The 26,176-nt window shown below is 42.5% G+C and overlaps 1 protein-coding gene across 1 annotated transcript in view; it reads left to right on the forward strand.

The window, feature by feature from the left end:
• Positions 1 to 3,477: 3,477 nt before the first annotated feature.
• Positions 3,478 to 26,176, forward strand: part of ERCC4 (ERCC excision repair 4, endonuclease catalytic subunit) — a 56,796-nt gene continuing 34,097 nt past the window's right edge. Inside the window, exon 1 of the mRNA XM_077773191.1 lies at positions 3,478 to 3,626. Coding sequence (XP_077629317.1) covers positions 3,478 to 3,626 — 149 coding nt within the window. The remainder of the gene's footprint in view (positions 3,627 to 26,176) is intronic.

The raw sequence follows: 26,176 nt of genomic DNA on the forward strand, positions 1-26,176 counted from the left end.
CACTTAGGAACGGAGGATACTTGACTTTCTCCCCAACGATTCTGTGTCCCTTCTGTTCACGCCAGCCCTGTGGGAGGAGGACTTGCTGATTGGAGGTAGCAGCTTGAGACAGTCAGTGGGGCACATTTTACTAGTTGGCTGGGTATTGGGATAAAGGTAGGAAGCAGCTAGATCTTTCCTCTTTGCTTTCTGTGCCCATGCACGGTGACCCCCTCTCCACTTCCTATTTCTCTTTCCATGTCCTGATGCAAGACAGAGTAGCCCCTGGCTCCTCCTCCAGTAACTGTGGGGCCCCAGGGTGGCTCACAAACCCAGCCATTACCAACTCAGGAGGCAGGGTCCAGGAAGCCCTGTTGGACTTTTCACCCCCTGACACACGCACAAAGAAGCCCAGTAATGGGGACGGGAGAAGGAAGGCGCCAGGCACCGTGCCCACCAATACTGCGAACTGCACTTCATTTTCCCTCTTTGCCATCGTCTTTGTGGGAGCGGGGAGCAACCTTGGCCATGAACCCCTGAAGCCCTAAACCCTAGCTCAGTGCTCAGAAAATAGCAGGTACTTAGTTCTTCCTGGAGTAAGAAGCGCCTGGGTTTGGTAGATAGTAGGTGCTCCATAAATGAGACATTTTGTAAGTCTTGTTTCATGGCATCTTCAGCCAAAGACTTGGCCCCTAGACACCTTGTCAGTCTCCCCTCCCAGATGCCTCCCCAGGAAGGCAGGCCCTACAGAGGAAGCTGGGCCCCAAGGGGGCAGCACAGTACCAAGTGGCATTGTGACATGGCTCCATGGGCCAAGCCAGGCCCATTCAGGCCAACCTCTCATCTACACAGTCTTCCGCATTCAAGAGGTCATTCCCTCTCCCATGTAGCAGACCTCCTTCAAGATTGACGGCCAAGCGTATGTTCTCTCCCTACCTGCTGAAGTCCTCCACAAATCAAGGGATGTGCCTGGGCATTTGTTTCAGTGAACCTGACATTTAAAGATGGCGGCAGGAAGGGTGGGTAGGGGGACCAGGAGCATAGCAGGGTCACCTAAAGGGTGATATGGCTGATGTCTCAGCCTTAGTTCTGGCAACCAAGATGGAGATAGATTCTGGTACTTTCACTTAATATGAACACAGGTCCTCCATGGATCATGTTAAAAATACAGATTCTGGGGCACCTGGGTGGCTCATTCAGTTGAGCGTCCAAGTTCCGCTCAGGTCATGATCTCACGGTTCGTGGGTTCGAGCCCCATGTCGGGCTCTGTGCTGACGGCTCAGAGCCTGGAGCCTGCTTCAGATTCTGTATCTCCCTCTCTTTCTCTCTCTCTCTGCCTTCCCCCACTTGCGCTCTGTGTGTCTCTCTCAAAATAAAAAAAAAAATTTTAAATATGGTATGCAAATGCCATCCTTCCCTTCTCAGATCCCACTCTTTCGTGACCATGACACAATCGAGTCATAAATTATGGTTATGGTGACTTTTGAATTTAATTCTGAATTTCCTTTCATGTTATAATCAGGCTTAGAAGGAAAGGCAAAAACAATAGATCATGCTCTTGTGTCTTATTGGCTGACGCTTAAATACATTTGTTCATTTGACTACTCACTGATTGCATTTTTTAATATAATGTATTTTAAGGCGATTTTTCTCTACTGCAAACAAAATGCTTTAAGGCCATAAAGTTTTGTGGTAAATAGTAACTCCTCTTAGAAACCAATGCATCAGCGATCCCTTTGGAGACTTTCTTCAAATTGACTCTTCAAAAATGCTATAATGTGGTTGTGTCTATGTGACATCAAAAACATCTGAAGCAAAACTGTTTTGTCTACATGGAGCCAAGTCTTGAGATATTTACATACATTTGAAGACATAGAGGAAAAAGGATCCTGGCAAAGAGCTGATTTTCACTTAATATCCGGCTCACAGCAAGTAAAGAAGGAGCCCATAACAAATGACGCTTAATTAATTAAAGTAAAACTCACATCTGAGTTCACAGGCATTGTTGGACAACCCATTAACCCGAAGCCTGTGGATTCCTGCACTAGCCGGAAAGCCTCCCAATCAAAGAGAGAATGGAATGAAAACACAAGGAAATCACGTCTGCAGAAGAATGCCAGTGCAAAGCAGGAGTTAAAACATCCAAAGTTAAATAGGAAACCGGCGAAAGCTACGAAGCATCCAAACATCCTGATGAAATTACAGTCCACTTCAGTCTCATTAGCGGTGGCCACCAGTGGAATTCAGACCAGTGTTAGAAATAACTGGAGGGCATGTGCTGCCTCAGAGATGATAATTCTGTCCAGTTTAAGGCACACCTTGGCTAATTCAGGGGCACCTCTGTGGGTCAGTTGGTTAAACATCCATCTCTTGGTTTCAGCTCTGGTCATGATCTCAGCGTTGTGGGATGGAGCCCAACCTCCTCTGGGCTCCACACTGAGCGATTCTCTCTCTCCCTCTCTCTCTGACCCTCCCGGCTCACCTGCTCTCTCTCAAAAATAATAAATAAATAGGGGCGCCTGGGCGGCTCAGTCGGTTAAGTGTCGGACTTCAGCTCATATCATGACCTCCCAGTTCGTGGGTTCGAGCCTCGCGTCAGGCTTTGTGCTGACAGCTCAGAGCCTGGAGCCTGTTTCAGTTTCTGTGTCCGCTCCCCACTCTCTCTAGCCCTCCCCTGCTTGCGCTCTGACTCTCTCAAAAATAAACAAACGTTAAAAAAAAACATTTTTTTTAACTTGGCTAATTCTGTCTCATTTTGCCCCAGATTTAAAAAGTGGAACTAATTATTTGAGAGATCAGGAATCCACTGAAAGGGAACCGGGGGCATGTCAGGCAACCACTGCCACAAGAATGCTGCATAACAGGCCCCTCCCCTCCCCCAATCTCAGCGGCTTACAAAAACAAGCGTCTTTTTCTTGGGCTCCCGAGTCTGCAGGTGGGATGTGCTCTGCCTGATCCCAGGTGCAGTCAACTGGACGTCTCTGCTTCAGCCTGTAGGTTCGGTTCAGGTTGGCTCCAGGGGCCCCCACTGAAGGGCCAGTGGTTTCGTGGCCACTAGGACGCAAAAGTACAGATCCAACTATCCAGCCACTTGGCAAGCCTCTGTTCACACCCCAAGCCCCTACATCCCACTGGCCAAAGCGAATGATACGGCTGGACCCCAAGTCAAAACCTGGGGTCAGAGTGAAGGATTGGGATCAATAGTGTGTTTTCTGTCACCCCCAACACAGCGGCGTTTCTACAGCAGGCGCTCGGGAGAGAATGCATGAGAAGTGCTTTGCGAGAAGTTCCAGAAGCTACGTCCGCTCATCCCTAACGTAATTTGAGCTCACCTCCCCCGCTTTGTGGAAGAAGAAACGCAGCCACAGGTCGGATACCCACAGTGTTCTCCCGTACATTTTATTCCCAGTTTGCTGCACTCTACTCGGGTGCCTCTGCACCCTGCTTCTCCCATTGACACACACAACTTCTACTTAAAGAAATCATCTTATTTTACGCATGAAAGCCTCTCCAGTGCAGCCTGAGTGTTATTACCAGTTACCCCACATTTGCACGGCCTCTCAGACAGCTAGCAAATCAGAGAGCACTGATCCTGCGGAGATTACCAAGATCCTGGCCGAAACTCTTAAGTGTCCCCTCCTGTTAAGGTAACGACACTCTGTGGCTCCCTTCAGAGCACACTGCGAATGCCTTCTACGGACATGACTAGCATGATGTGAGAGTCTAATTACCCCCCTTAATAAAAAAAAAAAACCCTGCAGTTTTTCACATTAATTACAGCCACGATTAATCTGCCTACAAACACATCACACTCCTGAATAGCAAAAGGTGTCTCTTACCAGTGAGGAACGTCACTCAGAGGCTCATGCAAATCCCTAAATGATACAAGTGGCTTAAACAAATTCAGGGGTTTGGGGTTTTTTTCATATACAAAAGAAGTCCAGAGATAGATGGGCTTTTGCTTTCTTTCTCCACTGGTATCCTTAGTAGATGGATTCCATCCTCAGTGTCCCCTCATGGTCAAAAATGGCTTCTAGAGCTTGAGATGTCATACCCATACACCTGGCAGAGAAAAAGAGGAAAGGTAGAAGGGCAAAGAACGTGCTTGTCAGTGGATCCAGCTGAGTTCATTGTTTTAAGTGCTGTTGACATTATTTCTGTAAGTCACCTGAAATGATCTCAGTTACCATGAGAGGTATGTGTTGCGCACTTTGGCCCAAGGACATGAGGTACGTTACGGTCACTCTGAAACCTTTCTCTTCTCCTTATTGCAAAGCCCTTCATTCTCCCCACGGCCACCACCACGAAACCTGCCAGGTGCTGAATTGTGACATTCTTTCCTGAAGACCTGGGTCAGTTGCAGAAGAAGATCTCAATATGAGAAGGTAACGTTGAAGTCCTCACTGCTAGGGCTTTCCCTTGAGGTGCAAAAGGAAGCCATCTAAACATGAGGCCCCTTCGCAGGAGGCAAAATCCTTTGAGTGACATCCTGAAGGATTGCTCTTGATCCGGTTTGCCCCACCTCAGGTCTGTAATTCTCCCCTAAAATTTCTTCTGCAAATCTCTCTGTTCAAATCTTTATTAACCCTCTGGGCAAGTTAAGAGAAGGAGAGCCACTATCTTCTTAAAGAGAAGGAACACCCTCCCTGGACACACCTCCCCCTTCCCCGTTTATAAAGCCCTGAGGCTGTTGGTTTGCAACTATGGAAGAGACTACTGGCTGCTTTCCCATTTTTACTTCTCTTCTACTGAAAGAACCTCAAATTTATTTCACTGTGTCCAGCAGAAGGAGCATTTCCTGACCCCTCTCACCACTAGAGTTAGTCAATATTATCTAGGAATAAGTTGTGGGATGGAGTTTCCAGAGAGGCTTGTTAAAAAAGGCCAGTTGGGTGCCTGGGTGGCTTAGGTCGTTGAGCATCCAATGTTGGCTCAGGTCATGGTCTCATAGTCCATGAGTTCCAGCCTCACATCGAGCTCTGTGCTGACAGCTTGGAGCCTAGAGCCTGTTTCGGATTCTGTGTCTCCCTCTCTCTCTGCCCCTCCCCAGCTTGTGCGCTCTCTCTCTCTCTCTCTGTGTCAAAAATAAATAAACTTAAAAAAAGTCTGATTCATCTAGATTACTGGTTTTCTTTCCCCTTTGCTTCCTACTTCTCACTTAGAAAAGCTACATGATTGCAGTGTTCCAGCAGCCATTTTGAGCCATGAGGCACTTTGACTGTGAAGGCCTACATTTTAGTGAAGAAAAAAAAAAAAATATATATATATATATATATACACACATATATGGAGTATAGGTCCTCAATGTCCATGAAGCCACACTACCAGTCCTAAACTCTTACCTCTGGACAACCATGCACAAGAAAAATAGACACTTATCATATTTAAGCCACTGTTATTTTGGTTTTCTTCGCAGCTGCTGAACCCTATCTTAACTGAGACAGCAATCCCTGGCTTAAAGATTTCATTCTGACTGTGAGTGAATTCCCTAGGCCAGTGAATCTCTCACTGTGGCAGGCACCAGACTCACGGACTCACAGATTGCTGGGCCCCACCCCACGTTCTGTGGGGTGTCTCCCGCACGTTCTGGAGACCACACCTTGAGAACACCTACCCTGGCTCGTTCCTAATTTCATGGATGATTTTCTTCCTAGAGACTGTGAAGAAAACTAGCCACTAGGAACTGAGTCATTCTTATTTCTCCCTTTTGGCTTTTGGCTCATGAATTCCTTTCCCAGACAAATTGTACCTTTTGCCTAATTTTTTTCCCTTTTTTGGCAGCATGCCCCTCCGTGTCTCCCATTATGAAAACTGCTGCTAACTTGCTCACACGAACTTTGAGTCTTGGCAGAGATCCACGTAATTCATGTAAATCTGCAATTTGTGAGCACTTTATCTTGTACATTTCCATTTTCTCTTGATCTTTAATGCCAGACTCTTCATAGACAATAGTTCAAAATTGTGTGGCAAAAAAAAAAATGTTTTTGGGTTTATGGCTTTCAGTTTTGCTCTTTTGTTTTGCATTTGAAGATAGTTGTGCATATTTTTTTCCTCTAACATATTATTTTGTTTCATTATCTCTACAGCAGGTCAGTTCACCCCATAGTCATAGATGAATTTTTTCTTCAGAGTTCTTTTCAGTTGACCCATCCATTTTCCTCTCCTAGAGGATTCAAAGCAATGCTAATATATATCACTGGACAATTTTTTTAATTAAAAAAATTTTTAATGTTTATTTATTTTTGAGAGTGAGAGAGAAAGAGAGAGGGAGACACAGAATCCAAAGCAGGCTCCAGGCTCTGAGTTGTCAGCACAGAGCCCGAGGTGGGGCTTGAACCCACAAGCCATGAGATCATGACCTGAGCCAAAGTCAGAGGCTTAACTGATGGAGACACTCAGGTGCCCTACTGGACAGTTTTTTGTTTTTTTTGTTTTTTGTTTTACGTTTTACCAAGCAGCATCCATTCTCCTGTATTTTGGTGATAACATCCTGGTTTCCATTTGAAAATCACCTCTCCTGGCTCTCAGCACTCCCCTCACAGTGGAACATGTGACGCATCCACAGCCAGTCAGAGCCCATGCTCTCCTCCTGGTGGGCAGAATTGTGCCCCACCCCCCAAATTCCCAACCCCTAGGACTTCAGAATGTGACTGCATTTTGAGATAGAGTCTTTAAAGAGGTCATTAATTTAAAATGAGGTCATTAGGATGGGACCTAATTTAATATAACTGGAATCCTTATTGAAGAGCCTGAAATTAAGGCCTCCATTAAGAGCAACCTTGGGCTGCACGTAGCCCCACTTCCAGTTCCAGGAAAAGCCTCAGATTGTTCAAGGCTAAAGCCATCCTCGGACCGCCCTCAGATCAGCTAATCAAAAAACATTCCTATGGTCTGAGTCAAGGCTGGGAACTGCAATCAGTTATTTTATACAAACTGACCAATTTCTCGCCGCTTGTGTGAACCCCACAGGGGCCCTTTGAACTCACCTCATAATTGGTCATTTTCAAAGGATTCTCAAAAGTCATGATTGGGTCCCACCAAAAGTAATGAACACCTCACAGGTACTGAATGGTTAAAGCTGTTACCATGGGTGCTGTACAATTATAATTGGTGCTTGTGTGATGATGCTATACGTACAACGTGTGCGCTGTAACAGCCCCGTCCCTTACCCCATAAAAACCCTACTCGCTATTGTTCGGGGCTTCACCCTGCTGCCACGACACCGGTAGGCAGATGAGCCCCTGCTCAAGCTTGTAATAAAGACCTTTTTGTATTTGCATCAGTGCCGGCTCCTTGGAGGTATCTGGGACTCGCGATTCGGGCACAACATTATAAAAAGAGAAGACCGTCATCTATAAGCCAAGGAGAGAGGCCTCAGAAGAAATCAACCTGAAGACACCTCAGACTTCTAGCTTCCAGGATGGTAAGACAATACATTTCTGCTCTTCACTAAGTCTGTGATTTTGTTATGACAGCCAGAGCAAACTAATGCATCCCTGGCCCTGGGGTTGGCAAACTTTCTTCTGTAAATAGCCAGATAATAAGCACTTTAGACTTTGTGGTCATATGGTCTCTGTTACAACTACTCAACTCTACCATTGTAGCATCACAGCAGCCATAAGCAACATTCTAAACAAATGGATGTGGCTGTGTTCCAATAAAACTTTATTAACAAAAATAAGCAGGCTCCCCTTGTACTGTAATTTGCTGACTTCTGCCCCCACATGATTGGTTCAGGAGTAAACATGTGACCAAGTCCTGGCCAGTAAGCATGATTCTGTTCCTCTCTCCAGAATGTTTCTTTTTTTTTTTTTTTTTAAATGTTTTATTTATTTCTAGGAGAGAGAGAGAGACAGCATGAGCAGGGGAGGGTCAGAGAGAGAGGGAGTCACAGACTGAAACAGGCTCCAGACTCTGAGCTGGTGGTCAGCACAGAGCCCGATGCGGGGCTTGAACCCACAAACCGTGAGATCATGACCTAAGCGAAAGTCGGACGCTTAACCGACTAAGCCACCCAGGCGCCCCAGAATGTTTCAATGTCCAATTACAGCGACTCTCAGAACTTGCTCCAAAATAGTTGGAAAAGCACTTTCTTTCCACTGAACTATAGTTATGAGGATGTAAGAATGCAGCCACTATTCGCACACACACCTGCCATCTTTCATCTATTTTTACAGGGGCTAGAATTCAGTAGATGCACATAAATGCCTAAAGAACAAATAAGCAGTAATCAACAATTTAAATTCTTTTATATATCCAAATGGTCTTGGCTGCTTGTTGAATCAAGTTAGCAAGAGAAGTGTCAATTGCATGGTTTGAAAACAACTGTAAGTAACATATCATGCTGTACTGGCACCTTATATAACAAGAACTTTAAAAGAATAACAAGACCCAGGAGAAAAAGCCAGAGGGAAGATATTTATCCAGGTTCTCTGAGAATTCCCAGAAACAAAGCAGCTTTAAAAACACATCTGGTCAATGATAAAGGAGGTTCAAGGACGGCTAAATTTTTTCCATCAACTTATGTGATTTTAATTTAGATCATTCACAGAAGAATTCAATATAGCTTCCCAGTATGGATCAAATAGAAGAAGATATTAGAGTTTTTAAAAATTGAAAATCATATATTATTTTCTTTCCAGACTGATATTTATTTCTGTGTAGTAATTATTGACAAAATCAGATGCGACCTTGCTTGTGTCCAATAGCTGGTGGTGCGGGTGTTGGTTAATTAGGAGACCAAGTTAAGCTGTAGTAATAAGCAAAACTGAAATCTCAGGGGCTTTACACGAGTTTATTTCTTGTTCCTGCAAAGCTCTTTGAGTCGGGGCAGCTTTCTGGGGAAGCTGCCTTCCACTGGTAACTACTTCCCACGGCATTTCCGCTTCCAAGAGATGATTCACTATGGAGGGAGAAAGAACATGGAGAACCACACAGTGACTCTTAAACACTTTCATCCGGAAGTGTAAAAGGACACTTCTACTCTCAAGCCATTAGCCAGAATTAGTCACATGGCTTCCTCAAGCACAGCAGGCTGGGAAATGTAGTCTTTTACGTGTCCAGGATGAGGGGGAGGATGGGAAATAGTGTTATCACAGTGAGATACCTTCCAGAGGGGGGAAAAGGGCAACAAAATGCTTGCAAAGCAATGAGGAGGAAGCAGAGAGGAACAGGGATGCACATAACTGGAGAAGAGACTACCATTGGGTGTTGCTCAGTTTCGTTGTGCTCAAAATGCACCTGTGTACATCTGCCTGCCCATGACCTTGTTCACTGGGCTGTGATGGGGGGGGGACATGTCATTATAAAGCTAAATTGACAGTATAATCCTTCATTATTGCTACGATTGACAATAATAAATGGTCTTCCTACTTTTGTTTTAATATGTCATTTCTTTTTTGACTTGATAGTGATCACAGTAAGTAATTGCTTATCTAATGTCCTAACTTGGCAAAATAAAAGGTTGGCAGCTGCTCATAACTTTCACCATTTTTAAAAGTTACTGTGTCAGTCTGCAAAATGAAATTCTTGGAGCCACTGACCTAGTTAATGGCTCTGCCTAGAGCTTGCTTTAGCTGTGTAAGGAAATTTACTTTTTCGGGCACTCAATCTGCAGTGTTTAGCATGTTTCAAAGGAAGGTATCATTATCCCAAATTTATAGATAAGGCAACAGAGACTCAGAATAAAGGGTTCCTGGTTATAATTTCTCAGTTGTCCCACTTTTCAGCCCTATAATAAGTCCCTTCCTCCATATTGCTTTTTGTGGTTCTGCTTCTCTGATTGAACCCTTGCTGATACACAAGGATCCTCTTCTCAGGGTACTTGTGGGGGAATCTAACTTAAGACAAATCGCTTAATAAATGATGTCCTATGCAACTTACCAAGGCCACACTGTTAATTAAGGCAATAGTGGACCTCGATCCAGATGTACATGACTGAGGTCCACGTCCCATTCCTAAAGTCCACTGCCGTTCCAACTCCTGAACTACACCAAGGCAGTGAATTAAGAGGAACTTCTGGGTCACGTTCACCAAGGGCATGTCAGCAGAAATTCCTACAGATATATTAGAATGATATGTAATTCAAGACCTGTTAATGTAGCACACCTCACCCGCACACTGGCAACAAGATGGAATTACTAATGCAGAGGATCACGCACCAGGGTATCTGAGAGCAAAAACTGGCTAATTCTCAGCACAGGTGCTCTTGTGGAATATTGATTGCTGTTCTGAAGACCAAATAGAGTATCTTTGGCTCTTTTTACACCAGCAGGTGTTTTGCACTCCCGGAGCCCAAAATGTATGTGCTGTAAAAATAGGCATCTCTCACATTTCTCTATAGGAACATTTAGAAACAAACAACATTTGGAAAGCTGCATACATCTTATATGAAATATAAAGCTGTTCCACTGTAACTAGGGGCTTGCTGAGTTTGATGCATGAGCATAGATACTTGTATATTCATAAATTTCTGGTGCTAATGCATTTAAAATTCACTGTTCCTGAGAAAAGCAGGAAGAGGCAACACAACTTTGAATAAGCATTGGTGTGATTTTTTTCCCTGAGATTGCCTCACTAAACAAATTTGTAAATATCCAACTGGCTTTTATTGTTGTTAAACCCTAAATCTTATGAATTATATTAAAATATCAAACTTTGAATAGGGTATTGGGAAAGCCTAAAATAAAACTTAATTTTTCTGATTTAATAAATATTACTAACAAAGTGAGGCCATTTTGTTTTCCATCTACATAAATTTTTAACAGTCCTTCTTATATCTATACTTTCTCGTCAGTAGATAAAAATAAGTTATATAGATCGTGAGCTTTATTTTAAAGCTACTTTTATTCCAGAACTTTGAAGACACACAGAATGTACTTTTCTTTAAGTGCTTTGCAACTTAGGATCCATAATACATTGTCATAAAATATCACAGATCTTATTATCCATCAGAAATATTTAGGTGGAATAGTTAATTAAATGGTGCAAAGATTTGCTTCCTTAAAATTATGGCTCACATTTGAGGCTATAAAAAGGTACTAAAACATAAGGAAAGAGAACATTACCTTAAAGACTCAGAGGAAAAACAGAACTTAATGATCGTCTTCTAAAAGAAATGGACATAATTTTTAAAAATTATTGGTAGAATAACAACTAATTTTATATCAATCAATTGAAAGGGAGGTAGGTAGACAGATAGATAGAAAATCAAGAGTCCTCTATGAAACAAAAATAGGAGGCCATAAGAGACAAAGGCAAAAAAAAAAAGGCAAATAAAATTTTAAAAGAATTCAAGGAAATCTAAAGGAGATTTAATAGGAGAATTAAAATCCACATTGGAAACAGTTAAAACAGAAAGAACACTATAGAAAACTGTGTTATAGGTAACTTAGAAAACCCGAACATTGTCGAGTAGGGAAAAAGAGGCAATAAAAATCAAATTTTGAAGGATAAAGTACAAAAGCAGTAATCATAAAACAAAATATCAGATATATGACTAGACATGTTGGTATATACAATTAAATATTACTCAACCATAAAAACGGATGAGCTGTTGGCATGTGTGACAATATGGATGGACCTCAAAGGCATTATGCTAAGTGAAATAAGTCAGACAGAAAGACAAATACCATATGGTTTCACTTATATGTGGAATCTACAAAACAAAACAAATGAATAAATAAACAGATAGAAAGCAGAATCAGACCTATAAACGCAAAGAACAAACTGATGGTTGCCAGAGGGAAGGGGGACAGAGGGATAGGCAAAATGGGTGAAGGGAAGTTGGAGGCTTCCAATTATGGAATGAATGAGTCAGGAGAATAAAAGGTATATCATAAGATATATAGTCAATGATATTGTAATAGTATGTATGGTAATAGATGGTAACTACACCTGCGGTGAGCATAGCATAATGTATAAACTTGTTGAATCATTATGCTGTACACCTGAAACTAAAGTAACATTATGTGTCAACAGTACTCAAGTTAAAAGAAAAAAAAAAAACCCCACCAAACAGGATGACTGTGCCAATAAATATAAACGGGTTACACTTCCCTGTCAAATGGTTAGGAATTTCAAATAAAGTTTTAAAAATAAAACTCTAAGGGTGCCTATGTGGCTCAGTTGGTTAAGCATCCAACTTGGGCTCAGGTCATGATCTCATAGTTCATGAGTTCAAGCCCCATTTTGGGTTTTGTACTGACCGCTTGCAGCCTGGAGCCTGCTTCAGATTCTTTGTCTCTTTCTCTCTCTGCCCCTCCCCAACTCGTGGTCTGTCTGTCCCTCTCTCAAAAATAAATAAACATTTAAAAAATAAATAAATAAAATAAAACTCTATTTTGCTTAAAATATATATACCAAAAAGGAAGATTAATATAATAGAGGAAGATCTATCAGACAAATGCAAACCAAAAATGAAGCATAGGTAAGAGGTCAAGCAGGTGAAAATTCAACATATATGTGCATGGGCATGGACAGGATGTGCTGGAGGCATCTTGAACTGACCCACACAGCTGATCGCACACATCTCTTTTCCCCTCAACACTTAGTGACACTATAGTACTTGCTTTTGCGGAGAGATGGTTTACCAGCACACCACTATATGTACTTCTTTCCTTCACTCACCTCCTCAACGTATCCCAGCATTATGGATATAATTTGTCATCTTAGATATTGGTTATCATCATTAAAGCACTTTTATATAGTCTAATGGTTCATTTTGTGTGTCAATTTCACAGGGCTATTGGGTACTCAGATATTTCATCAAACATTATTGTGGGTGTTTCTGCAAGGGTAATTTTGAACAAGATTAACATCTTAATCAATAGAGTAAAACAGATTGCCTACCATAATGTCAGGAGGCCTAATCCAATCGACTGAAGGCTTAAATACAACAAAAAGAATGACCTTCCCATGAGTAAAAGTCTCCCGCACACTGCCTTTAGACCTCATCTACATCATCGACTCCCCTGCACCTCTAGGCTGCCAGCCTTCGGACTGGAATTCTATCATTGACTTTCCTGGATCTTTCTTGGATACACACACACACACACACACACACACACACACACACACACACCCCTCAATGGTTTCTTTTCTCTAGAGAACCCTGATTAATACATTTATACATTACATGCTTTGCTTTAAAGATTCTTGAGATATTTGCATTGCTTTATAGCTATATTAGCAAGGTTAATTTAGACATAGTGTAAGCAGTTATTTTATACCATGAGTTCCACATTCTTAATTTCTATAATTTGATTTCCTAGTTTTCTGAAGTATGATGGTAAATACTTTCGGGAAGAGTGTGTTAAAGGTATACATCTTGGGACACCTGGGTGGCTCAGTCAGTTTAGCATCGGACTTCATCTCAGGTCATGATCCCAAGGTTCGTGAGTTCAGGTTCCCACATCAGGCTCTCTGCTGTCAGCGCACAGCCCACTTCAGATCATCTGTGTCCCTCTCTGTCTTTGCACCTCCCCTCCTGTGCTCTTTCTCTCTCAAAAATAAATATTTTTAATAACAAGATACACATCTTGATCATATCTGAAATTGTCTATTGCCTTCCCACATGAACAAGAGAGGAGCCAGATCAATATCTTTGATCACTGGTTTTACAGATAAGAAAAATCTCAGCCTTATTTTTTTCCCTTAGTAACTAGTCTTTTATCCTGTCTGAATGCCCATCATATTCTTTTTCTTCTCTTTAAAATTCAGACATTTTGGGGTGCTGGGGTGGCTCAGTCAGTTGAGCATCTGATGCTTGATTTCAGCTCAGGTCAAGATCCCAGGGTCATAAGATTGAGCCCTGTATTGGGCTCCATGCTCAGCATGGATTCTGCTTAAGGTTCTGTCTCTCCCTAGGAGCACCTGGGTGGCTCAGTCGGTTAAGCATCTGACTTCAGCTCAGGTCTTGATCTTGTGGTTCATGGGTTTGAGCCCTTTGTCAGGCTCTGAGCTGTCAGCAGAAGCCTGCTTTAGATTCTCTCTCTGTCCCTCCCCCACTCACACTCTGTCTCTGTCTATCTCTCAAAAACGAATAAATGTTAAAAAAAAAATTCTCTCTCTCCCTCTCCCTCAGCCCCTTCCCCACTCACGTACATGCTCTCTCTCCCTCTCTCCCTCTCGCTCACTTTCAAAACAAAAAGTCAAAAATTTCATCAGAATAACCTGTTGGATTGATTTGAAAATGAACCTTTTAGCACATGTTTACACCCACTGGACTCAGGGTACAACTTACAGTCACTGTCTAACTGTTACGATTCTGCAAGCCCCTTCTATTTAACACCTCTGGAAAGCAATCCAGCAGAAAACCCTCTTAGCCTTGATGCTATGTGGGTTATACCCTTTGCTAGTCTATGTTCATAAGTTTGTTTTGGCCCGTGCTCAGTAAACCATAAATTTAACATTATTCAGTTAAAAAACAAAAGGCATCTCTATTATTCCTTTGAATGATTCCTTCTCTATATGCTGTTTGCTCCTTCTGAAATTCTACTCATTCTTCTCCCTGTAGTCTACATTTCTTCTATCTCTTCTTAAGTCTCTGTTCATGGCTTTGTCCTCTCCCTTTGGGTTTTGGTGAAAGTTTTAAACGTGTCTCCCACCGCTCTGATTCCATTTTCCACAGTAGACAACTATGTTGTGTAAAGGCAACTGTCCATTGCAGATTTTAATTTATCTATTGTGTGTTTTCCCTCCATACAGTTCTTACAATCTACACCTCTTTCCTCTTTAATATCACCTATAAATGTAATGTTTCCAAATCTAATGCTCCAAAGAATTATGTTAAAATATACTTCAGAAATATTCTAAAATGTATTTTCCCATTCCTTTCAACACCCCAGTTCACAAGGCAATTTTTCTTCTTTTTTTAAACCTTTAAATGTTTATTTATTTTTGAGAGAGTGAGAAAGAGATCAAGTACAAGTGGGGGAGGGGCACAGGGAGAGGGGTCAGAGGATCCTAAGCAGGCTCTGTGCTCACAGCCAAGAGCCTGATGCCAGGCTCAAACCTACAAACTGTGAGATCATGACCTGAGCTGAAATCGGACGCTTAGCCCACTGAGTCACCCAGGTGCCCCAGACAATTTTTGTTCTAATTGCTGAGTTTGATCCCACGCTTTTGAGATCTGCTGTACTTTGCTGTCAGTCGGTTTCTTATGTGCTTGCGCATCTGTAGAGATGAGCAGTGATGTCAAAGTCATTGTGTCTGGTGCTGGTAGTGTGTCTGTCAGGCTCAGAGTTTGCGTGGAAACATGATTCACACCTGCCCTCATTCAATTTGGGACAGGCTTTCTCTCACTTCTTTCCTTCCCCCCGTCACCCTATAACGGACACTCCTCCCAGAGAATTAAACTGTCTAATCTCGCTTCATGGGAGAGGAAACCATATCCGTAACTGGCCTTGTCTACTCTGTCCCTAACATGTGTTGCTCTTCTTCCTCCTGCTAATGGGTGTTTCCCCCTCTCACCTCTAACAAGCAACTTTGCCGGAGTCCAGTCAACATATCTGATGGAGTTGTGTGTTTCTTTTTGAAGAATTTGATACATAAGTACATGCGTATTCCCTAGACCTTCATCAGTCATTATTCCTACCAAGACAAAGTATACCCCAGAGGGACGTTTTGTTTCTCCTGAAATGATGTGAGATGATTAAGATGCTATTAACTAGTCTGGAATCATTTTGGAGTCTTTTAAATTTCATTATCTAATGAGATGAGGGACTCACTCTAATATTATGGGAAGATAATTTATTTCCTTCATCAAAATAAACAAGCAATTGCTCACATCCCAAAAAAGATGGTAAACACAATCTATATTCAAGAATAGGACATGAAAAGATGATAAAGGCTGCATGATCTATTACTGATCCCATTAAGGTAGAAATCTGCATTAATGCTAGTCAATTAGAACCAAAATAATAAAGCATACTAATTGTTACATGCACACACATCAAGATTAAGTTGTTTTTTGTTGTTGTTATTGTTTTTTTAAAATTTTTAGTGTTTATTTATTTTTGAGAGAGAGAGACAGAGCATGGGTTGGGGAGGGGCAGAGAGAGAGGGAGACACAGAATCCAAAGCAGGCTCCAGGCTCTGAACTATCAGCCCAGAGCCTGATGCGGGGCTCGAACCCACAAACCGTGAGATCATGACCTGAGCCGAAGTCAGACGCTTAACCAACTGAGCCACCCAGGTGCCCTGTGATTAAGTTTTTGCAATTACATTCACATATACTGTATGTGCTACATATTGGCAAAGCACAAATTCATTGATCTATATTATATATAGATCAATACAAATACAATACACACACTCAAAATCTAGAACGCATCTATATTTATTTATTTCTTAATTTTTTTACTTTGTTTTGAGAGAGAGAGAGCAGGGGAGGGGCAGAGAAAGAGAGAGAGAAAGAATCCCAAGCAGGCTCTGCAATGGCAGCGTAGAGCCCAACACGGGGCTCGATTTCATAAACCATGAGATCATGACCTGAGCCGAAATCAAGAGTCGAATGCTTAACCAACTGAGCCACCCAGGCCCCCTAGAATGCATCTATATTTTAACTAAATTGAATCTATACATTTATTCTTCAGTTCCTTCCTGTGGATTTATTGCTAACTCAAAATAAATTCACTCAAAAAGTTAATATTCAATTTCCATTTATTTCATTATAATCTTCATTCTTTGGGCCCATAGTGATTTTGCTGGAGAAAGAAATAAGGAAAAGTTTCATCGAAATATATCTTCTGTATTTAATTATAATAATATAATTTAACATGTAACTGGTGTCTGGAATAAAATGGGTGGTGAATAAAAAGATTGGAAGAGAAATATGGATTTTCTCAGAGTCCTGACATTTTGATATGAAATATAGTTTTTAAAAGCTGCAGCTTAGGGACACCTGGGTGGCTCAGTTGGTTAAACGCCGACTCCAGCTCAGGTCATGATCTCACGGTTTGTGGGTTCTAGTCCTGTATCAGGCTCTGTGCTGACAGCTCAGAGCCTGAAGCCTGCTTCAGATTGTGTCTCCCTCTCTCTCTGCCCCTTCCCTGCCTGTGCTCCGTCTCTCTCTGTCTCTCAAAAATAAATAAATGTAAAATAAAAGCTATGACCATGTATCAGATTAACTTGGTTAATCCTCAAAATATTCCCATGATTTACTTTTCATTCCTCTATTCCCATTTTATAAGTGGAAAGACTGAGGCTTGAGAAACTTGCCCACAGCCATGAAGTCGGTAAGATGCAGAAGCAGGATTCTAAGACATGTCTCTCTGTTTCCACACCCTGTGCTTTTGCCAAGACCATTGGGCTGAAACGCCTTGGCATGGAGCGTTTTTTGGTTACCATGGTTACACCCCCCCCCCCGGCAGACACACTGCCCATATACTTCCCCAAAGTGCTGTTAGCTAATTAACTAAAATACTTGTGGAAATCAAGAATGGATTAATACTAAGAAATCGAAAATTCAACATAGTTCTTCAATAGATTCAAGGGAAAAATCATGATTGGATCAAGACATGCTGGAAACTATTTGATAAAATCCAACATCCATTCCAGGTTTGAAATAAACTTCTAAAAAGGAGAAGTGATATGTATGAAAACTACCTGAGACCAGAAGAAGCATATTAAAGTAGACATGAGGAGCTCCACTGAATCCAGAGGCAAGGCATGACCAGTATTAGATTTTCCTCAGCAGCAACCTCCAGGCCAAGTCCCAGAGGTCTGGAAGCCAGACTTTGTGTTCCCAGGTAAAACGCTGCTGGGTTCTTCTCCCAAGAAACAAACGTGGCCAAGAGGAAATGTCTGGAGAATGTGGAGCATGGAGATCCCTCGATGAAGCCAATTAGTCCGCCAGCCCCGCCCAGGCACAGTATGATAGCCAAGAAACCATTGTGGAGATTTGCCAACCACAAAATGTGTCCATTCTAATTCCACCTGCCTAGCCCCAGGAAGAAGTGAGTGTTTTCCTCTGAGAGCAAGTCTTAGAGGTTAGGACACAGAACCATTGGCCCTCAATGCGTCCAGCATCGGGGCGGGGGGTGGGGGGGGGAGGGAATTAATGGTTCTGTTTTCTTTTTTAAGGTTTATTTATTTTTGAGAGAGAGAATGTGTGTGAGCAGGAGAGGGGCAGAGAGAGAGAGAGAGGGTCACAGAATCCAAAGCAGGCTCCAGGCTCTGAGTTGCTAGCACAGAGCCGAACTCCGGGCTCGAACTCACCAGCCGTAAGATCATGACCTGAGCCAAAGTCAGATGCTTAACCGACTGAGCCACCCAGGCGCCCCTAATGTTTCCCTTTTGAATCAAGCGTGGGCAGCAGAAATCTGGGTGGCACACCTCAGCATCCACGATGCTGGCTGACTCTCAGATTCTTTGATAAAACCCATGGTTTAAAAAAGAAAAGTCCAGGATTTATCCGGAAGTGGCATAGGAGGAAAAAAAGGAAGAATCCATTTACTTTCATTTTTCAGGTTTGGATAAAGAACTGCCTTGTGATTTATTTGTCCTAAGGAGTAATTCCTGTGAATAAGCTATTCCATGAGCTTGTTTCTCCCACAAAAAGGATAGGTAAACTATCAAACCATTTCCTTCTTTCTGTTGTTCCAAGCACGTGTCTTGACTTCTAAACATAATTCCTCAAGCTAAATGTCAATACTATGTATCCTATCTCCCTGTGCAGGTAAAAACTACATTAAGTATATTTACATTATATCTTTCCATTAAATAATAATAAATTCCACTTTTGAAATGAATCAACTTTGAATTTCTTGAGTCTATTTTTTTTTTTAACTGAGAAAGCACCTTTACCCGTGCGATTTCTTAGGAAAATATAAGAAGCAAACTCCAAATTAAGCATTTCAGAGACCAGGAAAAGACCAGGCCATGAAAAACTAATTACAGAATTTTTGAAATAGGTTATGATTTATTTTCATTTATTTAACAAATGAGTGCTTTTATCCCCAAAATGCAGCACAATGCATACTTGATGTCTTTTTTGTTGAATTAAATTTTAATTTATGTTAATTTTATTTAACTTAAACATTTTTAATGTGTATTTATTTTTGAGTGAGAGAGAGAGAAAGAGTGCAAGCGAGCAAGCGGCAGAGAGAGAGGGAGACCCAGAATCCGAAGCAGGCTCCAGGCTCTGAGCTGTCAGCTCACAGCCTGATGCGGGGCTCAAACTCACGGACCATGAGATCATGACCTGAGCTGAAGTCGGGCACTTAACTAGCTGAGCCACCCAGGTGCCCCAGCTTTAACTTTTAATACATTTTTGAACTATGTGGTTCAAAACCACAAATATAAAATAAACAATGAAAAACTTTCCCACTCCTCCTTCTTGTTCCCATCTGTCTAATTTCCTCCAATAGAAAACCAACAACTTTAGCTTGTTATATATCCTGCCAGATTTCCTTTATGTATATTCAAGCATCAATCTACACTCACAAAAAGTGTTACACATCACTCTGTACTTTTCTTTTTTCACTTAAAAAAATCAATTGGTTTTGATGAATAAGAAATCACAGGGTTTTGGGGGGGGTGTGGATTGCAACAAAATATTAGGATATTTTGGTAATCATAATATTTTTGCATGTGTGCTTGGGACCATCACTGATTATTACTTATAATTTACAGATTTAATTCTGTATACATGCTCCACCCCAATGACAAGGTCCTATAGGAAATTAACATAGTTTATTAAAGATTCATAGTTTACCACAAGCAATGTGGCCCACTAATCGGACCCATCTTTATAGTCTTCTATCTGTGCTTCTTCCCCCTGTCTGTGCTTCTATGAGACTATAGGTAGAACCACATTTGGAAAAAACAAATGTGTCTATGTGTAGGTCCCCTTGTGGACAAGATGCTAGAGACATGGTCTCCCCATCACCACCCCTACTTTCCATTCTCCATGAGACACTAACTCCAAATCAGGCAAATGGATTGCAACAGCATCATCAGTGCCTACTGACGAAGACAAACAGCTCTTAGATCATTGTCATTCACAAGGAGGTCAAAGCTCTTTGTCAGCCCCCATGGTTGGGGCTTGTGTAGTCACCAGGACCCCAAGCTCAGAAGGGCTTCAGAAGAGCATTGGTTGAATGCTCTGCTGTCGCCATCTTGAAATTCCCATAACAAGATGCCCTGAGTTTTCATTTGCACTGTGCCCCATGAACTATGTAGCCAGTCCCCGTCCCTTGTCAGAATACATTCTAAGAGGGAGAAGGCAGTAAGGGAAAAGGAACGACTCTAAAAATAAAGAAAGACCTGGGGCATCTGGGTGGCTTAGTTGGTTAGTCCGTCTTCAGTTCAGGTCATGATCTCTCAGTCTGTGACTTAGAGCCCCACATTGGGCTCTGTGCTGACAGCTCAGAGCCTGGAGCCTGCTTCGGATTTTGTGTCTCCCTCTCTCTCTGCCCTTGCCCTACTTGCACTCTGTCTCTGTCTGTCTCTCAAAAGTGAATAAATGTGAAAAAAAATGAATAAAAATAAGGACAAACACACTTCACAAAGCTTGCCTGACTTACATATTCTTTTCCCCATGGGAGAGTGTCCTCGGGACTCTTCATAAATCCCTACAAAAGGTTAATTGCCGCATCCATGAGAACCACCATCATTTTGAGATGTTCTTGCAAAGAGGGGCAGGTAATTGGTTTTCATGTTCAGATTCATTCTTACTCTTTTTTTCCTTTTCTGTTGTCAAACAGTAAAAATATTTTTATTTTAATTCGAGTCATCAGAAGACCTTATTTCTGAGAAAAGAGATTAGTTTAATGATTAAATTCCCTCTGCCTCTATGAGTAGTAATTAGTTAACCAAATACAAGTTCTCTCTGGGTGGACTTCTGATACAGTGTGAGTACACAGGTGGCTTCATTTTCGGAGAATTCATGTAAGGGGTACACACCAGCCGGGCTCCCAGGGACGTCAGGTCCCCAGCAAGACTCTGTAGGCGTTGTAACCGCTTCCTCCCTCCTGTGTATATGCCATTGCCTGCAGACAGAATTGTTCAGGCCTCTCAAGGTCATATACTAAAAATCTGCACATGCTTATAGATGCTGTCCGGTTTAATAAACCACAAATCTATTTGAAACTGTTGCTGAATTCATAGGAGCTTTGTAAAACTGTGGTTGTGGGATTTCTGGGTGGCTCGGTTGGTTAAGCGTTCGGCTTTGGCTCAGGTCACGATCTTGCAGTTCATGAGTTCGAGCCCCGTCTCGGGCTCTGTGCGGATAGCTTGAAGCCTTGAGCCCATTTCAGATTCTGTGCCCCCTCCCTCTGCTCCTCCCCTGTTCCCTCTCTGTCCCTCTGTCTCTGACCCTCCCCTGCTCATGCTGTCTCCGTGTCTCTCTCAAGAATAAATACACATTAAAAAAGTAAAAAAAGAATTGTTTTTTACTTTTTTAATGTGTATTTATTCTTGAGAGAGAGAGAGAGAACAAGAGCGGGGGAGGAACAGAAAGAAGGAGACACAGAATCCATAGCAGGCTCCAGGCTCTGAGCTGTCAGCACAGAGCCCAGTGCGGGGCTGGAACTCACGAACCATGAGATCATTTGAAACTGTTCATTTGAACCTGAGCCGAAGTAGGATGCTTAACCGACTGAGTCACTCAGGCACCCCAAGAAATTTTTTTAATGTTTTATTTATTTTTGAGAGAGAGAGAGAGAGAGAGAGACAGCGTGAACGGGAGAGGGGCAGAGAGAGAGAGAGACAGAGAGAGAGAGTGAGACACAGAAACCGAAGCAGGGTCCAGGCTCTGAGCTCTCAGCACAGAGCCTGACATGGGGCTCAAACCCATGAACCGCGAGATCATGACCTGAGCTGAAGTCGGACACTTAACCGACTGAACCACCCAGGCACCCCCGCAAGAAATTTTTTAAAGCGTGGTTGCAACCAACAGACACAAATCTCCTACTGACATCATGGAAGGATTGATCCAAGAATATTCTGAGTTTATGTTAAAGGGATGCATAAGCATAGAAAGGATGGGGACCCTATGAGTCACATGTTCAAGTTAAAGTGACTCAGGACCGCGTTCATGGCCTGCCAATGTTAGACATCTAAGGAGGCAGTAGGGGAAGAGGGGGTGTCCACAGGTTTAGAAATCAAGTAGACTTTGCTCCTGCTCCAACTTGGGGGCCTTGGACAAGCTACTTACCTTCTTTATGTCTTATTCTTCTCACGTGTAAAATAAGGAAAAAAACAGTCAACTAATGATCTTAGTGGACACCACCTCATAATGCCCCAGGACACCTTGAACTCAAAGTAGAATCATGGTGGTAGAAGAAGCCCCACTTCCGAATGGGGGAGGAAAGAGCTGAACAGAGCAAGGTGGGGCCAGAATGGTGGTTAGCAATGTGCCCAGCACGTGCTTGTACAAGTCCAGCCAAAGCATCTGCACATTGCAAGCCCACAAAAGATGTGACTTGGTCATTGTTACCATGGTTAGGTGCCTTGCCCACCTTCTCTAGCTGAGTAGCTGTCCTAACTTGTGCGATCATTAAAAGCACACTCTAGCTCAGTGTGTCTTTCTGTTCATTACATTTCAAGACATTATCGCCCCTAATGCTTCCTAATTGCTTTACCCATGAAATTTTAACTTAGCAGATGTATTGCAATTCTATAAGTAATTTCAAGTGTCAACTTGGCTGGGCCATGAGTTGTAAACTGTACCCCTAGTATACAAACCTGGGGGAAGATGGTATAGGCTCCGGATGGGAGGTTCTTGGCCAAGCATGACTGTGACTCATGACCTCTGGCGGCATCGTCTCTCAGTTCTGCCCTTCTAGATGGCGGGCTGGACACCCTCCCTGAGAGCCAGTCCCGGGACTTTGGGCCCCACCTAGAAACCTCCTCGCTCACTCTTCATTCCCAACACCCCCATCTTCCATCAAGTTCTCAACCTGCAATCTCTTTATTCCTCCATGTAAAAGTTCTGATATTCCCTTTTCCCTTCATAATCATCTCTAAAACATTTTGAAACCAGACCCCAAAGGTTAGCAACCACTTTCCCTTTCTTAGAGGGCAGGGATGATTCCGGCATTAAATGCTCCTCAGCATTAAGGGGGAATGTTTGATTTTAATCTGGTCCTAGAATGGGTTGGAGTGTTTTAAAGCAGTTGTCATTGGGGCACCTGGGCAGCTCAGTCAGTTAAGCATCCAAGTCTTGATTTTGGGTCAGGTCAAGATCTCACGGGTCATGAGTTGGAGCCCCGAGTGGGATCTGAACTGATAGTGCAAAGCCTGCTTGGGATTCTCTCTTCCTCTCTCTCTCTGCCTCTCCCCTGCGCTCTCTCTCAAAGTAAATAAACACAGAAAACATAAAATGGTTGTCATTAGGTTTTTGAATTAAAATTGGTTGAATATTCACATCCTTCTATTTCCTTCATCTCGATTCATTTCTCTAACCATCACACGAGGTAGGTCCTATTATCAGCTTATTATTCATCCTATTATTTAAAGATGAGGCAACTCAGAGAGGTTAAGTAACTTGCATGAGGTCACACAGCTAGTAGGTACCTAAGCTGAGTTTTCAGCCCAGGTCTTCCTGTCTTAGAGCCTGAACCCTCAAACCACCACAAGCAAACTCTAAGAGCCTCAAAGGTATTCTGACCCTAGGATAGCTTGCCACATACAGCTTTTAATAGCCATAGGATACCCCACTCAGTAGAGATGCATGAAGAGATTTTCACTTCTTTAGCTTCTTTGGACATTAAGGAGAAATATCTGAGAAACAATGATAATTCACCAAATGATCTGATGAATAACCATTTTTGTACGCAAGCTTCCGCTCAAATACAATAAATTCTCTGGTGGCAAAAATGTCACCTGCTTTGTTCACTGATGAACCCGCAGCATTTGGTGTGCTCCCTGATAAATGTTCATTGAGTGAATATATCTTCGTGTGTATATGTATCTACACAAGTATTTAAATTTTATGTATATGCTGACCACTGTCCTTCCAAAATTATTGCTTCACTTATATACTTAGATCTCTGTTTCGTTCTGTCTGGTTTTGGTGTGCTGGGGATATCTTGAGAGCTCAGTGTCGTAGAAATAGTGAATGATTCTCTATGTTTCCCATTGCTGCTGTAAGTAGCTGCCATAGTTTAGTGCCCGGAAACCACACAAATTCATTATCTTCCAGTTCTGGAGTTTAGAAGTCCATAATGGGTTCGCAAGGCTGTATGTTCCTTCTGAAGCTTTTAGGGTAGAATTCATTTCCTCGTCTTTTCTGGCTTTTAAAGCTTGCATTCTTTGGCTCACAGTCTCTTCCACATCATTCCAATCCCTGCTCTCATCGTCACATCCCTTTCTCTGACTCTGACCCTCCTGCCTCCCTCCTTTCCTTCTATGGACCTTTGTAATTTACACTGCCCCACGTGGATAATCCCAGATAATCTTCTCATTTTGAAATCACGTCCGCAGAGTCCCATCTGCCACATAAGGTAACATATTTGCAGGTCCCAGGAATTAGAACACGGACATCTTTGGGGAGCCGCGATTCTGGCTACCACAGCGCGGGAATCGGGTTTGAACTTCAGCACTGCCTCTCCCACATGCACACCCGAAACATGTACTGCGTTCCTGCTTGCCCCGTCCTGAACTAAATCTAAGCAATGCACTAACTAGCTCAGCGGTCTTGTCCAAGTTGTATACGCTCCCTGACGCTCCACCTCTCACTTTCAGAATTGGAGAGGTTAAGGTTTGTTTCACAGGAAATTCTGCATGTAGAATATTGCAGGTAGGGGCGCCTGGGTGGCTTAGTCGGTTGAGCGTCCGACTTTCGCTTAGGTCATGATCTCGCGGTTCGTGGGTTCGAGTCCCGCGTCGGGCTCTGTGCTGACTGCCAGCTCGGAGCCTGGAGCCTGTTTCAGTCTGTGACTCCCTCTCTCTCTGACCCTCCCCTGCTCACGCTGTCTCTCTCTCTCTTTCCTAGAAATAAGTAAATAAATAAAAACATTTACAAAAAAAAAAAAAAAGAATATTGCAGGCAAACCTTCCCATTCAGGAATAATTACATGCTGTTTTAATCTTGCCAAAATGTAAGTAAAATCCCAGTTAAGCAGTAACGAGACCCTCTTGCAAACTGCTGATGTGAATGTAGATCAGTAGAGGCTTCCTAGAGGGCAGTGTAGCGCTACGAATGTAATGAAAAGTCTTATGTTGCTTCTCTTTATCCCACTAATTATCCATTCTAAGTATGTCTTAGGAGCATGGTTGAATTTATGTACAAAAATGTTCAGTGAAATATTATTCATAATGGGGGGGAGAGGTGGAAACAAACTAAATGTCCACTAATAAGGGCTGAGATAAATAAGTGTGGTATATCCTCATTACAGAAATATTAGCAGCCATGTGAAAGGATTTTGTAGACTACTAAATACCGTGCTCCCGGTTTGTCAAATATCAGTGACAAACTTGGAAACCTGCCTCGCTTACTATCTCAAATCAGTAGAACTGTGTGGTGAGAGAGTGTATGTGTAAAGAAAAAAAAAAGACTGAAAATATACATTTCATGATGTTACAGTGACTATTTCTGGGTAATGGAATAACGAGTGATTTTCATTTCTAATAATGAAGTTGGGGGGAAAGGAATTTCCGCATAGAATAATTCCTTTGGTTAGATTATCAAGCAGTCCCTGTGCAGAACAAAAAACTTCCATAGGTGTCCCTCTAGTGGAAGAAAGAAGNTTTTTTTTTTTTTTTAAAGAAATAGCCTATTGTATTCAAGACACTTCGAGAGAAACAAGGGCTTGAAAGTAGTAAACTATTCTGTTTATTTAAAAAAAAATGTTTACAGGGAGACAGAGGCCAACTGCACAAGTAAAAATCAAACCTCACGTGGCAAACAGGGCCGCTGTTTCTAGGCGCACTTAGAAAACTGACAATTGGCTTTTTCATTGCCGACGTTGGGGGACTAAACTCCTTGAGGTCAATTCTCTCCTTGCTTCTGGGTAGCTTGGGTTCCAGCTGTAGATCCAGGTCGCCCCACTCTCAGCCTGAAGGGACAAGGCCGGATGGAGTCACTAAAGGCTGAGGCCTGTAGGGGGCGCCCGTCGGGAGAGCGCTAGCAGTAACTCTGGAGCTCTACGAATCTTCGGCTCCACTCGGCTCCTCTTCGGCTAAGTCCGGTCAGCTCTCCTCTCGGCTTCGGCTCCTCGGCGGAGCTCGGCTGGCTCGCGACCTGTCGGGC

This window comes from Crocuta crocuta, unplaced genomic scaffold (assembly GCF_008692635.1).
Source record: "Crocuta crocuta isolate KB4526 unplaced genomic scaffold, BGI_CrCroc_1.0 scaffold16, whole genome shotgun sequence".
NCBI lineage: Eukaryota > Metazoa > Chordata > Mammalia > Carnivora > Hyaenidae > Crocuta > Crocuta crocuta.